The sequence below is a fragment of the Peromyscus maniculatus genome, chromosome 5, assembly GCF_049852395.1.
Source record: "Peromyscus maniculatus bairdii isolate BWxNUB_F1_BW_parent chromosome 5, HU_Pman_BW_mat_3.1, whole genome shotgun sequence".
Taxonomy (NCBI): domain Eukaryota; kingdom Metazoa; phylum Chordata; class Mammalia; order Rodentia; family Cricetidae; genus Peromyscus; species Peromyscus maniculatus.
Window position 1 is genome coordinate 31,453,196 of NC_134856.1, and position 16,421 is coordinate 31,469,616.

Below are 16,421 nucleotides of genomic sequence, written 5' to 3' on the forward strand. Positions count from 1 at the left end.
AGGGCCAAAGCCTTCATTTGTGCTGATATAGTGTGTTCCCCAATATACTGTGCACCCTAATAAAGTTTATCTGAGGATCAGAGGAAAAAGTCAGCCACTATATTAAACATAAAAGTCAGGCAATGGTAGCACATGCCTTTAATCCTAGAATTTGGGAGGCAGAGTTCCATCCAGGTCTGGTAGTGGGACGAGTCCTCAGGCAGCCTCCTCATGCTGTTATTTTCCCCATGGGCTCTCTGTTTCCAGTTTTATTTATTTTTTTAACAGAAATATCTAGTTATGCCTCACCATGGCTTTAGAATCATTAGTAGCTTTTACAAAGCATAGGTTCAAACTCTATGCTATTTATTAGGTGCCTTAAAATCTGTCCCATCTCTCCTCCCAACTTCATTTCCTAACATATATTATGATCTTTCACCCTCCTGGGGATTGATACATTTTGCTCCTACTCTTCAATATGGATTCTCTCCCAACCTACCTCTAAAGAAACATCTTAAAACCTATTTCTAGTGATATCTGTGCTGGTGAACTCTCATTCTGGCCCGAACTTGTTACTCCTTAATTTGTTGCTTCTTAATTAATTACACCTTAGTGTTTCCATAAACTTTGCTATGCAGTGGGATAAGAAAAGACCATTTTTGTTGAATGAAAAAGCTGCAAATATATGAATGACTTAGCAAGTATTTTAGAAATACCTAAGTTACCAGGAGGCTTTCACTACTGTAACCAGAAATTTCTGTGAGGTCATTTATTTAAGCTGTTATTATGAAGAAAACAGTATCAACTCTGTTTAAAAGGAACTGAGTCTTCCACCTTACTGTGCTTCTAATGGAGAATAAATTTTAACAACATTTGCCTTACAGAAAACTCTACAGCCTGGGAATTCTGTTTAGGATCTGGGGAAACATCCTTAGAAGAGGCTACCTGCCATAGCCATCCCTCTCACTGGAACTAAAGCTGATTAGTATCAGGGAAATAAACATTCTTGGATGATCTATACTAGAAAAAAATGCTGCTGTTAGAAAATGCATGAGCCAGTTCTGGTTCCCAAGTTCTCCTTCCCCATCAGGATGCTCTTGTCACAGTTTCTGGTGGACTGAAGGTTCAAAGTGCCTCTGGTCATTCTCTTCAGCTTTCATCGCTAAATATAAAGTTCTAGATGTTGTCTGAAGCAGGCAACCTCATTTCAAGTTAACAAAGAGTAAATAGTTCCATGTGTTGTTTTCTGACTTTAGTGCCTCCATCGAAAGCTTACCTTTTTGTAAAGGATCTTCAGGCTGGTACTTCTCTTTTAAATTCAAAACATGTGGCTTCGATGAGGAAATTTGCTCTGAGTCTTCCTCTGAAGGTGGGCATTTGGAAGTGTCTTTGGGATAGTTAATGCTTCTGAGTACCATCCGATGTTCTTGAACTATATCAAGGATTTCACTTTTCTTAATCTCAAAAGGTATGAACCTGCCAGTTTTTGGCTTTTGGTGTTTATTTTTAAAAACATTTATAGAAGTAACTTGAGGCTTATTCTATAAATAAAACAAAAAATAAAATTTTAATATTCATTATTTAATACAATTGCATAGTAAATTTTGTGAGTAAATTTTGTCAAGATAAAATCATGTCTTCACTGACTGCATTTTCCAAAGTGTCTTGCTATAGAAGACATTTACTGCAATATGCATGGCAGTTATTAGTTGAGCCCACGCTCTAAAGCCATTCCCAAGCATGAATGTTACAATCCACTTCAAAGGAAAAGTGAATTGCAAAATAGCAACTTCCACCTCAAAAGAGATATTTTAAAATGCAAGCACATAAATGGTGAGCCCTGAAAACATACATACAAGCAGCATTATGCAGACTGAACAGGCTATATTTAGGAATATAGATGTCAGTACATATATGCCTGCAATAACAAGGAGGAGGAGGAAAGGGAAGAGGAGAAAAGGAAAGAAGAGAAAAAAAGAAAAGAAAAAAGAAAAGAGACTGAATTTGAAGAGGAGCAGGGAAAAGCATACGGAAGGAAGGGTTTCAAAGGCAAGAAGGGAAAGGAGAAATGTTATAATTAAATTATAATCTCAAAAGTAAAAAAAATAGGCTCAGAGTAAAGTGTATTTTAAAATAATTTTCAAATTTAATTCTTTTTAACCACTTTTGAGAACTCTTAATTGCCAATAAAATTCCCAAACCTTTCCCTGCAACCCTGGAAATCACTCAACACATATGGAGGTATGCTTTCATGAAAACCATATTGATAACAGGATATAATTTTTCATGTGTTTAATCCCTTGTTTCTTAGTTTTGACCAACATTTGTGGTGGAAAACTAATACAGCTCCAGATCTCCAAAATGTGGTTGTCCATACAGTATCTGCCCTACAGACAGATAGGTTACAAAAATTCGAATTGTTGTCAGTTCTGACTGTTACCAACTCAAGATATCAATAAGATTTTGGTGATAAGTATTGTTTTGCCAGATAAAATAATAGGGAAATATTGGCTGTCAAAATTGCATATACTTCTTAAAGCAGGTCAGATTTCCAAGGTACGTGACTAACCCTAAACACATTCATCATATATACCTTGCCTGCTACTCTAAAGAAAATATAACTAAAAATAATTTAAATTTTTAGAGAAAAATTAGCATTATTTGTAAATAATATTATTTATATGGCTAACTAACTATGGTCATCCTCAGCAAAAAGTTCATCAAAAGAAACATCAGCTAAAAGCACAATCTTATTTCCAATAAAAGGAGCACCATTAAAATTCTGTTTAAAACTCAATTTGAAAAGAGAGCAGGCACACAGTAAACCATCCTGAAGATCCCCTTGCCTCCCCTGTGTGCCACAATGGTGTCTGGTCTTCCCATCTGCTCTGAGAAGCCTTTCCTCCAAGCTGTGGCCTTGTCTGTCTGTGTCACCCTTTCCCCTGCCCCCTTCCTGCACCCCCACAACTGTTTGCCACTGGCAAACACCTGCTGAAGCAGCACAGTTCTTGTTTTGGGGATGCAAGGTTGAGAAGAGACAGTCGGCCCTCCAGGGCCATGGGCTGGCAAGAGAGCTCTAATGCAAAATGACAGGAGAAGACAAGGCACTCATGTCATGCTGAGGGGACAGGGGACATGCATCCATGAATTTTTATTTTAGTTTTGTCTAAACAGTGTTAAAGGGATATTTAAGATAATAAATCCAAATAAGTGTTAACACCATTAAAATTATATCAAATGTGCAGACTAAATACATTCATAACATCAAATAATTTGAATAAGTAAAAAGATCTTACTTTTATATGTCATCTGAATCAGTTTTTATAAAAGCTACTGAAGGTGCCATTCTCTTCAGGACTCAGAGCCTATAACATATTAATAACCATGAAATCCTTTGTGCTAGCCAGTACAGTATTCAAAAGCACTTATTCGTTTTTCTGAATAAAACACGTTAAATAATGCAAAGCACTACCTCATTTATTCTCTTGTAATGTTGAGCAATAAGAGATTTTGCTTCTTGCAAAAAGTCTTGCTGGGTGGCTTCTAATACAGAACCTAAAATAGAAACAAAAGCAATTTTTAAAAATAAAAGTCTTTGTTTTATCTGTTTGGTTTCTGAGACAAGATCTCAGACAGGCTCAGAATTTGCAATCCTCCTGCCTCAGCCTCCCAGGCACTGGTTAAAGTAATTACTTATGCTTCTTTAATCAAGGTGGTGAAGACAGATGATAGTTGTGAGTTTTAAGGGGTCTTAGAGAAGGATGGTCAAAGTGGTTCTACAAACTTATAATGTTCAGGATAATGAAATAAGTGATCTTAAATATGAAATCCCTGAAAAACCAAAGAAAACCCAAATTGAAATATTTATCAGCTTTGAAAATTCTTTGAATATCATCTTACAAAAAATATTAAAATATATTTGGGGCATAAAAAGTATTAACTCTTACCCTGTTGACTAATGAATATAATTATATATTTCTTTGAGTATATTTAAATTATAACTTATTGATTACAACATAAAATGCCTCAATAAATCTGTAGGACTAGCATGGAAATAAGAAAGATTCATACCTAATGGTCTATAATGCTGTAATTGTAGCTCTTAACTCATTTCTATTTTTCTAAATTTCATGATTTCCTTTAACCAAAGCTACATACAAGCTCTCTGACATGTACATCGTGTACGCCATTCTCATGTATCCTAGTCCAAGAGGCCATTCTTAAATATGACCTTTAGAAATAGCTGATTCCGGTATTAAGTATTTCCCAGCTTCCTCCTCTTTACTCGGACTCCATAAATTGAAAAGTACCACCTATCCAAATTTGCTTTCCATCTGTCCAGTGGGCTCCCCATACAATTCTATCTCCTCCATAAGTCTTAAAATCGAGGTTTCCTCTCTCTTCTTTACATCCACTCAGATTTTAAGCAATTTTAAACAATTTTCTCTATTCAAAGTGAAAACATATGAGATGCCTTCACACCACCTGAATTAGTAAAACTAAAAAGATGCACAACATGAAATGGTGGTGGGGCTGTGAGGACACTGGCACCCTTGTGTGTTACTGGTGGAAACACAAACGCAAAATGGAAGAAGTGGCTTGGAAAAGGTATGAAATGTTTATAAAATTAAAAGTGCATTTATTCTGTGATTTAGGAATTTTACTTCCAAGTATGTACTACAGAAAATGAAAACATACTCATAAGAGATTTAAATAAGATTGCTTAAAGTAGCTTGCTCCTAAGTCAAATTAGAAAGGGCTCACATATGTATCAGTAAGAGACTGGAGAAACAAACTGTCTTATACTCATGTGATAAAACTGTTAGCCATCAAAAAGAAAAGAACTAAATTATTAACATGCACAGCATGGGGGTGGATCTCAAAAACAGCATGCCAAGTTAAAGTAACCTACAGGAATAGAACATATCACATGTCTCCCCTTATATGAAGTTCTAGAATAGAGAGTATAATCTATGGTAGGAACAAAACAATAATGAATCTTCTGTTGGAGCAGACTGAGTGAGAAGTCCCTAAGGAGGGACATGAAAGAAATATCTGAAATGATGGTACCCTCATGGGAACATGGGTTTTATGATTGTACTAACTCATGAATGTATACATAAGGTTCCTGCATTTCATGGCATGTACATTTTATATTAATAACAGTGTGTTTTAGAATTAGAGAAAAAACAAAACTGTCCCTGCATGCATGCCCAAAACACCATGCTGCTATTTACTATGTGTAGTCATAGGCCACCAGGAGCTCATATAATCAAGTTCTGAGGATTGGACCCCAGAGAGACCTTAGAAATACAGGAGAGGGACAACCAGACTGTAGTCTCTCTTCAAAGTACTGGGTTGGATAGGAAGCAACTAAAGCCATTCTGGTGGAATAAGCAGCACAAAAGTTGTCCCCAACAATCCTGAAGGCCACCACCTGCTCCTCGCTCCCTGTTCTCCCTCCCTCCCTGCTATCTATGGAGGTGCTGTTGAATCGTGACCAGACCCAGAGTCCCAGTCCTGCATCCAAGGTGTCTATGTACATCTCAGGACCATCACTGGTAGCATTTTTCTCTTTTCAATAAAAAAAATGCTTGAGATTCATGCACATGTTCCTGGAGAACTGTGTATAGCTGGTGCAGACAGAGCAAACTCTTATGTCCCAATCCAGAGCCCTAAGAGCACTCACTGTCCCCACATAGACTTCAGAATGCAAAACTGTCAGTTGCATGAAATTGTAACTAAGATAAACTTCCACTTCAAGGGGTTCTCTAGCCAAGCACTTTCTTCCTGAAGGAATGGCACTGAGCTGCAGTTTCCAGTGTGGCTTCAAGACTTGTCCTTTTTCTCATTCTAACAATCCTTTCCTGCTTCAATTATCTTCTTCTTGGTAGCTGAATTTCCATAGTTTCCAAAGCTATGGATAAATGGGATAAACAACACACAAGAGGTATGGAAATTTTTATAAAATTAAAATATATTTATCCTGTGACCTATTTTACTTCCAGACATTTACAGAAAATGAAAACATATCCTAAGAAATTTGAATAAGAATGCTCCCAGCAACTTAACTCATAATTCAAATTGTAAGGTTCCACATCTGTATCAGTAAGAGGACAGAGAAACTGTGAACCATGAGAAGGTGGTATACCTTGACTGATAATAAAAACTGTCACCTGCCAGTTGCATGACAACATAATTAATTCACTAGTTTTTGCTGAAAATGTGGCCTTGTATAAACTAATGTGTTCATTCCAGCCAACACTTTAGAGATAATCCAGTGATCAGTCAAAGACAAATCTCTGAGCTACAGAGGCCTGGGGTCCAATGAAGCCACAAGGGGCCCTGGCCTCCTGTGCCACTTGCTGCTCTTTTCTCCAAATCTGCTACTTCCCTTGATGCCACACACTCCCTATGAGTACCACAGACTTCTCTGAGGCTGTTCATGCTCCTAGAGTACACATTACCGACTTGATTCTTGGCCCCTAATCCTGCACCTTTGTTGGCACTTAACACACAGGCATTCCAGCTGAGACCCTTGAAACTTAAAAATAGCTTTTGACAGAGAAGTTAAATTCTCAAGATATCATTTTATTCCTATCTGTGCTCTTTGTTGACCTCAGCATACCTGGTCTTTTCATGCCCAATAGTGCCACGCATCTCCTTCAAACTGTGGAGAAGCCCACATTTACTCTGGCCACCCTAACAGTCTTCTTGGTATTAGCAAGCAGATCTGCACTCTGGAGTCTTGCCACTGCATATCCCCATGATGAGGTCTTGAGATTCCTCAATGGAACAAGGCCTATTTGATAATAAAGCAGCAGAGCGGACAACCAAGGCCATGATGCACCAATTTCCCATGGATCCTGAGGTGGCTTTTCTTAGTATTGTGGGAATTCTGCCATTTGGTGTAACGACCAATGGAATGGAACGGGTAGGCCCAATTAGCATGGTCATCTCTGAAAATACGTGACCCTTTAACAATCTGTGGAGGAGAGTCGCGCTTCCCTTTTTGAACTCTGAAAGGCTTCTTGACACCAGGGCTTGGTGGCCTTGTTTGTTCTTTCTCCATCTCTCCCTGGTTCTGTATTCATGAGTGTGTTCTATCGATTTCATCCCTTAATAAAGCTGTCCTGATCCAAGACTTCCATGGCCTGCCGAAAGAGCTGAGGTCTTCTGCAAATACACACTGACTTCAAGGTGGCCCTTGTTGTCATCAAAGGTGCTGAGTCGGCTATTCTTATTTCTGTACTAACTGAATTTAGCTTTGAAGGATTAAATTCCCATGGCAGCATAAGAGAATTCAGATCTTAACACAAAGGGGAAAGTTGTACTAGAGTTATTTCTTTATTCTTAACAGTTCCAAGAGTAGGTCTATGCTCAACAAGTGAGTAAATATTTGAACAATTAAACAACTCTAACAGTAAGGGTCTGTCCAGTTTGAGCTTCCTACTTCTTTGATACAAAAGGGTGAGGATATAAACATGAAGTTTTTGTATATCTAAGTGCACATAATAACTGAAATTATGAAGTTGTCATTGTTGTTCCTTCTATATTAAGATATCTATACTTCATTACATTTGTAAACACAGACCTACCACATACAGAGTAACTTTGAAGAAGCCACATTCCTGCTATGTTTTAATTCAATTTGCTCCTGAACCTGAACCTTATTTTATTTTTTCAAACTTTGGTTTTCTTATTGGTAAAACAAGGATAATATGTCCCAGATAGCTGTTAAGGAAGTTGATTTAGATATTATCACAGAACATTTAGCTGTAAGACCCAATGTATAAGTTTTCCTATTAGGCAGTTATTATTGCTGTTATTACTTATTATTGTCATCATACAAAAATTTTCCTGCCCATGTTTGCATACTTAATTTCATTAATCAATTCTTATTTTGTCAATAGCAAAAAGATGAACAATCTTCTAATTTAGTTTAAATCATCTGCTTAGTTATAGATATTTTATCTAAAATTAATGAGTAAATAATAAAAGGTCACCTTTGAGATTCTCTGTGTTACTAAAAACCCAAAAATAAGTAACACATTATTTTAAGCAATAACAAGATTTTATAATAAACTATATTTTAGAGTTTGAAATTATCACAATAAACTGACCTGAAACATGAATGCAAATAATATTTCCAAAGAAAGGAATATATGTGCTCCTCTGATTCCAAAGGTTTAGAGTCACATAAAATAATTTCATACATTAATCTTTAAAAAGTCTCATTCATTGTACAGACTGGGTTGAATGCTAAAAGTGTGATGTTTCTCTTACTGCTTTAGTGGTTCTGCTGAGTTACTCCAGTAAGCCTCTAAGCTGAGCAACAATAAGAAAATCTAGTCATGGAACCTATGACAGAGAATGAGCCATCTCTCAATTATAACACAGGATAAGCCTCTTAGGTGTCCAAAAAGCCCTAGGTGATGGGAGCCGTAAGCCTAAGCAACCCTTGACATATATGCTGCCATATTTGGGTTTCTCTCCTCTTTTCTTAGATCTAGGCCTTGCTTAAGTCTCCATAGCACCAGAACCTCTTCCCACAGATACCAGAACCTCTTCTCAGATATCAGGTGAATGAGCTGCAGTTAGGCAATTAGGCAGTTAGACAAGAGTAGATAGATAACCTTCAGAGCAACATTTCCTGCTGGCCAAACAGCCCATAATTAAGTCCCTTCCTGCTTGCAGCCCCCATTACTAAGTCCCTTCCTGCTTGCAAGCCCCATAATTAAGTCCCTTCCTACTCGCAACCCCCTTTGCCTACCTATATATGCCTTGAGAGTAAAATAAAATTTTGGAGCTTGATCAGACGTCCTGTCTTGCTCTCATTCTTTGTGTCTCTTGTCCCTTTCATTTGCCGGCCTTCCCTTTGGGTCCCTGTTGAAGACCCCACTGGCCAGGGCACCTAGGGACTTGAAAGCATGTATTTTTCAAAACCATAGTATGTAACTTGCTGCATTCAGAAGGTTTCACCACTTCCTAATCAAAGACTTTATTTTCCAGAAGGCCTTTGCAAAAATTTGCTAAGAAGATAAAGATTAATAATGATCACATGGGTGAGACCATCTTGCATGTACAGTCCAAGAAAATACCTGATGGTCTGTGTGACTGATTTCTCAGGATTTGGGAAAGACACTCTCAAGCTAAGCATGTTGACACACACCTGTAATCCCAGCATTTGAGAACCCGAGGCAAAAAAGAGTTTGAGGCCAGCCTGGACAACACAGCAAGATGCTGTCTCAAAAAGTAAAAAACGAACAAAAAATGTATAAAACCCTTAGGCACAGTGGGACTTGATTCTGCATATACCCACTAAGTACTCTGCTCTGTTCAGTGCCAAACTTCTCCAATGCAATACTAAATGCACCTGTTCTCTAGCTACTATAGTGCAATTTATAAACAAACTCCATGACATTTAGTAGAAAATATACTATAAGAGAGCAGCATAAACTACTACTAATCTGCTCACCATGTAAGAATTTTCCTTTAAAGAGTCAAAGCTTTAAATTGCATTACTGTAGAAAGGTTTAAGATAGAAATGTCTCCAGAGAAGTGACATAGTCCGTTGGATCCCAATTCAAGCAGTGGCCTTAAGTCTGTACTTCTTTAACTTCATGAGCCATGGGACTCCTCCTCTTTCAGTAAGAATAGTGCAAACTCTGGTTTTCTACATCTAAGCTCCTACAGAGTTTTATTTTAAAGGACATAATCTTTGGCTAAAATAAACATATATCTAACAGGTAAAAACCAAAATGTTTCAATATAAATGCCCATGTACAAAAAGTCACTTTCTAAACAGTTAAAAATGATCAGTTGTTAGTCATGGCACACTTAGTTTCCCCAGGACATGTTTCAAGCAGTGAATGGCCTCATAGCTGTCATAAGTCATGCTAACACATGGCTTGTTCTGGGAATAATTAAATAAGAGGAAAAGACTCTTCAAAGCATTGAGAGTGTCTTGCTCTATACATGAATTAGGAAAACATGGTACTCACCTTCTGCTCCTTCAGGTATGGCTTCTACAGTTGCCATAATGGTCAGGTAGGGTGATCCTTTATGAATGGTGAGCTCTGCTGTTACATGAATGATAAAGATGTGATGGTAATTCATTTTAGCTACTTCTTTTATTCATAAATAAATAAAATAAATATCTAACACTTTGACATTTTATTCCTCTGATCTGAACTTTCAGTGTCCCCTCTTTGAATGGTAGGACTCTAATTTAGGGAGTGTCTGTATATGTTCTACCTTAGTGGTTCCAAACAACCTTTGTGAGGGTTTAGACATCTTTAAATTTATTCCCAAAGGTTCATGTGTTGGTTGCACAGCCCATAGTGTGGCAATGATCATGTAAAAAACTTAAGAGGACAGAGTGAAAGGTCTTTCAGTCGACAGAAGTATGCAATCAGAAGAGGCCACAGCAGTACTCTAGCCTCTCTGGCTTCCTGTTTCTGAGCCATGATCTCTCACTTTCTCATGCATTCCCACCATGAGGAGTTCAGCCAAGAGCATCCCCCCACCCCCAGAGCTGGAGCAAAGCTGGCACTGTGCTCTTGCACCCGTGAAGCTGTGAGTTAAATGAACCACTTTTCTTTATAAATTGAGCTTGCCTCAAACATTTCATCTACAGCCCTGCTCGAACTACTGTTCCACATTTGGTAGGCAGAGAAATGAAACAAATTGTCCAGATAAACAGCTATTTTGTGACATAAAGAACTCAAATTCAAATACTTGAGCCTAAGATCCTGTGAGAGCTCACCTAATTTCTTTACTTTCTTATTACTACCCAGTTCATACATGGCCTATACCTTACATACTCCAGCTCTGAGCCTCCATTTGTATTAATCTGCAACTTAAAATGCCTCTTCTCTTCCCATCTCCTGCTGTGGGATGTTCTGCATGGCAAATGTGTTGCTCTGATTGGTTAGTAAATAAAACACTGATTGGCCAGTAGGCAGGCAGTAGGCGGGACAAGGAGGAGAAGAATTCTGGGAAGTAGAAGGCTGAGTCAGAGACACTGCCAGCTGCCACCATGACAAGCTGCATGTGAAGATGCTGGTAAGCCACGAGCCACGTGGCAAGGTATAGATTTATAGAAATGGGTTAAGATATAAGAATGGTTAGCAAGAAGCCTGCCATGGCCATACAGTTTGTAAGCAATATAAGTCTCTGTGTTTACTTGGTTGGGTCTGAGCGGCTGTGGGACTGGCGGGTGAGACAGATTTGTCCTGACTGTGGGCCAGGCAGGAAAACTCTAGCTACAATCTCCTTCATGATTTGTCTAGTCTCAGGCTCTTACCTCTGCTTTATGTAGTTATGCTGTCTATGCTGTGTAAGGGGCTGAAAACAGGAGTGGTGTCTCTAAAAGTCCTGTGACCCCAACAGACTGCACACAGCCTGAAAGCAAAACTATGCTTAAAATATTGGAAATTATACTTAATGTTCGATGACTGGATGACTGTCAAAATCACCCGGGGAGGTTTAGGAAGCATACCAGTCTAGAGCAGAACCTAGGAACTTCACTTTAGAAGTTTACCTAAATGTTTGTTAGTTGGAAGTGACCCCTGCCTTGAACCTGGCCCCAGTAGTTCCTAGTCTAGTTTTCCAATCCTAGAGATGCTCGAGAACAGACTGACTAATGCGTGTCCCGAGCTGAGCCCTTCTTCCTACATTTAACACCACACACCTTTCCAAAGCACTGTGCACAATGCAGCAAATGTCTCTACAGCTACAGAGCCACTCCCACTGATGCCAACTCCTGTGCACTCGGTGGCTGCTCCATTATAAACAAGAATACTATATGCTTTGCAGGGCCCCACAGAGCCCTTGCTCTAAACTCTAAATATAGTTGTTCAGTAGGCTGATGCAACCAACATGCTGTGAAGAAGTGCTCAGAACTTGTTAAACAGTTGTGAGATTATTGGAATAAGCATAAACTTTGCCCTACGGAAGTCATGACTATAGTCACATGCTCTCAGATAAAAGGTATAAAATTTTTCCTTGGCTTCTACCCAGAGGAAGAAACCACAGCAGCCACACCTTTAAAATCCAATCATCTAGGGGAAGTATTTCTCAAATTCTCCGCATTATACTGTAGGCAAGAACACAGAGCATGCTGCTGGTCTGCCTAGTCCTGCAAGCAGATCTTAGTGAATCAAAACATAGCCCCACCCTTGGCAATCACCAAGCAGTGCTTGTCTTCTCATATTTCAATATAAGAGAAAAATGAAGCTGCTTCATGCTCTGTCGTTTCCTTATTTTTTCCTCTATAGCAATGGACTTCTCCACTGCTAATTGCTGCTGCCCCTTAATCAGTGTGCCAGGAGTGACATGCCGTAGCAAATGGGCTGGCAAGAAAGATGTGCCACTGTCCTTTTAATGCAAAAACCTGCTAAGCTTCCTGTGGGGTACTTTCATGACAGTGCCCCCACAAAACCAAAGAATATGGGGGAAGGCTGAGCCAGGAGATGGTGGGAGGCAGCTGCAGATGGCAGAACTGCTGAGAGACTTACACAACAACACAGGCATTAGGAAATGTGGTCCCTGTCCACATGAAGTACCTCACAGACAGTTGTGAGAATCCAAGTTTCCCCAGGTCTATGTCTATTGCCTTCCTGTGCAAGAGGTTTGTCATCATCGATTTTGGAAGAAAAAGCCAAAATAAATAAATAAATAAATAAATAAATAAATAAATAAATAAATAACAGAAGTATTTGCCAGGTGTCATAAAGAAGCAGTGTTATGGACCTGGGAGGGTGGTTAGTTTTCAAATATTGACAGCATCAAGGACTGAGGATGAGATAGAAGAAGGTTCAAGAGACATCTGGAAGGCTGGAGCAGTAGTAACTGTGAAAGCATGATGGTATCAGCTAATCAGAACAAGATGCAAGCTGATACAATCCTGCTCTGAATATTGGTCCTGAGATAGCAGACTATGTAACCTGAAAGAATCAGAGAATATGGCCGTACAAAAGACAGAGCACAGAAAATACAAGTTGAGAATGTACGTGGGTACAGGGTATGAACTGTGTGCCTGATTGGAGAGAAGGACCTAATTTTCTGTTGCTAAAACAGGCAAGGAATTATTTGCTTTTGTTTGGGGGTTGTTGTTGTTGTTGTTTTTTCATGGTATTTAAGTAATCAGTGTTCTAGAATGTAGCTTTCAGAAATTCAGGAACTTTATTTCCTTCCCTGCAATACTCCCATTATGCAGAACACTACCCAGAACACAGAAGTAATAATAAATGGTTGTAGATTGAGTACGTATACACCAGCATGCCTGACAGGGATGCCCCTCCCTCTCACACCTACTTTATCCTTAGATGCACACATCCATTTACCCTCTCACTCCAAGTAGATGAAACTTTCCAAACTGGCTTTCCAAACTGAGTAACAGGAATGTTTAGGATCTGTAAGCCTATTCTTGTATGATAAAAAGCAAACATAATTGGAACTTATTTCCTACTTTCTCTTCATAAAGTAGAAGACTGATATAGTTGGTCATGGAATCTACTATACAAAGTCTACATGTTTCCCATAGACCTATATACTAAACCCTTGGTCTATAGCCTATGAAAGTGCCAGAAGGTGGTGAAATTTCCTAGTGAGAGGCTATTTGGACACTAAGACATAGAAAATACTGGGACAGGAGGCACCTTCCTACCAGTTGCCATGAGGTGTGCAAGCATCCTGTATCATATATTCCAGGCTTAATGTACTGTGACACCATAGGCAAAAAAGACAGAGTTGAGCAATTTATGAAGAAAACTGAATCCATGAGCTAAAATAAAACTTTCCTCATTACATATTGACCATCAGTATCTTGGAAATCTTAGCAAAGCAACAGAAAGACGACTAATAAAGTATCATTTTTAAGAAAGTATTTCGAGCAAAGAACTGCTATGTGGTCTAGATCACATTTTAGGAATCTGAAGGAGGTAGTTCAGCAGTTGATACAAGAACAAATGAAGAAGTCTTTCTTTCAACCCTAACTTTCTCCCCACTGTCCCTCCATCTCAAGTCTCCAAGCCTTCAGTCTTACTTTTACCTCTACACTTAGCTCTCAGGCACTTTACCTACATCTACATGTTCCTGGAGTCACAGGCATCAAATCATCTTGTTTCTATTTGCACATTCAATCCATCAATCTGGGCTATCAACCTCAAAATACAGCTGCCGTTCACCATCTTCCCTCTTCCAAACAGAATCACTTCACCCCTGAACTAATGCAACAGCTTCCCAACTCAGCCACTCTTAGCCTGTCTCGGTTCGCCCTTCTCATAGCATCCATTCCTCTTCTCCACTATGGACCACATGGTTTCTTTTCTACAGCTTCTGATTGCATTAAAGACTTGACCTTTGTCCTGAAATCATTCATCTCATAAAACTGAGTAAATATGGATGAGAAGCTTGGGGCTGCAATCCCAAAACTTTACAACTCTGGAACTAAGTCAGTGGGTGTGTTTGACTTGTTTCAGCTTCATTTTCCTCATTTAAGTGAGAAATTATTGGGATAGAATACCTTTAAAGGCCCCTCAGATTCTAAAACTATATTAGTGTATTATTCTTCTATATTTTTGGAATGAAAAATAAACAGTTGGTTCCAAACACCAGAAATCAACTATGTGGTCAAGACTGCCTGGCTCTTTTTTGTACACTGTCCTGTGTCTCAGAAGCTTTGAAGCAAGACTTAAAGGAAGTCGAGCAGGCCAGGCCCCATCCCCCCCCCCCAACCCCTGAGTCATAACCCTCACCACTACCTCTCAGGGCATAGCGCCTGAGGAATCTCGCCATGGGCTGTCCTGGCCACTCTTCCCATTCTCTGCTACATTTTCTTCTTCCAGTTAACAAGTGTGGTCTAGGCCGGGCGGTGGTGGCGCACGCCTTTAATCCCAGCACTCGGGAGGCAGAGCCAGGCGGATCTCTGTGAGTTCGAGGCCAGCCTGGGCTACCAAGTGAGCTCCAGGAAAGGCGCAAAAGCTACGCAGAGAAACCCTGTCTCGAAAAAACAAAAAACAAAAAACAAAAAACAAAAAACAAACAAAAAAAAAAAACACAAGTGTGGTCTATCCTGGACTAGATCTGGAACCACTCAGAAGACACAGGTCTGGGAAAGTCTTTGAGAAGTTTACCAGAGAATTTTGAGAAGCAAGATTCACCCTGCATGTCAGCAGCACCATGCTATGAACTGGGACACCAGATAGAACAGAAAGAAAGGAGACCCGGTTGTCATCCCTGTGCTTGCTGACTGGATACAATGTAACCAGCCACTGCTGGCTTCTGTGGCTGCTGCTGGAATGATTCTCACCAATATGCCTTCTGCGCTATTGTGCACTATTTCCTTAGATTGCAAGCAAAGATAAACCCTTTCTTCCCTGAGTATCTCTGACAAGTATCTTCTCACTATACAGAGAACAGTAACAAATACCAGAAAGAACCTTAGACTGCTCATCTTCCACACGTGTTTCCTGACTTCACTGCCAAGTCTCTGGTTCCTCTAAACTGACTATCTGATAGCTACAACCCACAGGGCTAAGAAAAGACAAGGAAAGAAACTGAACAGCTTCCAGCTGGGGCCAATATTGCTAGGAAATATTAGGCACATAAAGTAGACAAAAGTACACTAGATGATAAGAAGATTAAATATTATGAACCTAATTTGCCAGAGAACCAAAATGACATAGAGAGAAGATATGATATAAACTTCTGACCTTGAGGTCCTGTTTTCCAGGTAGCCTCCCTGGTAGTGTGAGTAGCAGTCCAGTCCTCCTTGTTCCACATCTAGTATCCTCCTATGAGTGATTACATACCATATTTGTCTTTGTGAGTCTGGGTTACCTCACTCAGGATGATTTTTTTCTAGATCCATCCATTTGCTTGCAAACCTCATGATGTCACTGTTTTTCTTTGCTGAGTAGTATTCCATTATGTATGTGTGCCACATTTTATTTATCCATTCTTCAGTTGAAGAGCATCTAGGTTGTTTCCAGGTTTTGGCTATTACAAACAATGCTGATATGAACATAGCTGAGCAAGTGCTCTTGTGGTATGATTGAGCATTCCTTGGGTATATGCCCAAGAGTGGTATAGCTGGATCTTGGGGGAGATTGATTCCCAATTTTCTAAGAAAGCGCCATATTGTTTTCCGAGAAAGACATGAGGATCGCCCAATGACAGAGAAATGGCTGAGATCTACATGAACAGCCTGGACATGAGTGGGAGTAATGAAGGGCGAGGGTCGAGGGAAAGAGAGCCTGTGGGAGCGGGAGATCCCAGCTGGATCAAGAACAGAGAGGGAGAACAAGGAATAGGAGACCATGGTAAATGAAGACCACATGAGAAAAGGAAGAAACAAAGTACTAGAGAGGCCCACAGAAATCCACAAAGATACCCCCACAATAGACTGCTGGCAATGGTCGAGAGACAGCCCGAAC

General features: G+C 39.5%; 1 protein-coding gene across 11 annotated transcripts in view; it reads right to left on the reverse strand.

The window, feature by feature from the left end:
• Positions 1-16,421, reverse strand: part of Iqcm (IQ motif containing M) — a 471,750-nt gene that overhangs the window by 345,595 nt on the left and 109,734 nt on the right. For 7 of the 11 annotated variants that reach the window (XM_042277514.2, XM_076571981.1, XM_076571978.1 and 4 more), the window contains exons 3-5: positions 9,984-10,061; positions 3,452-3,534; positions 1,256-1,520 (exon numbers count right to left, since the gene is read on the reverse strand). In XM_042277514.2, coding sequence (XP_042133448.1) covers positions 1,256-1,520; positions 3,452-3,534; positions 9,984-10,020 — 385 coding nt within the window. In that variant the 5' untranslated portion in view covers positions 10,021-10,061. The remainder of the gene's footprint in view (positions 1-1,255; positions 1,521-3,451; positions 3,535-9,983; positions 10,062-16,421) is intronic. The other 4 variants (XM_076571980.1, XM_076571985.1, XM_076571984.1 and 1 more) reach the window with 1 other exon arrangement.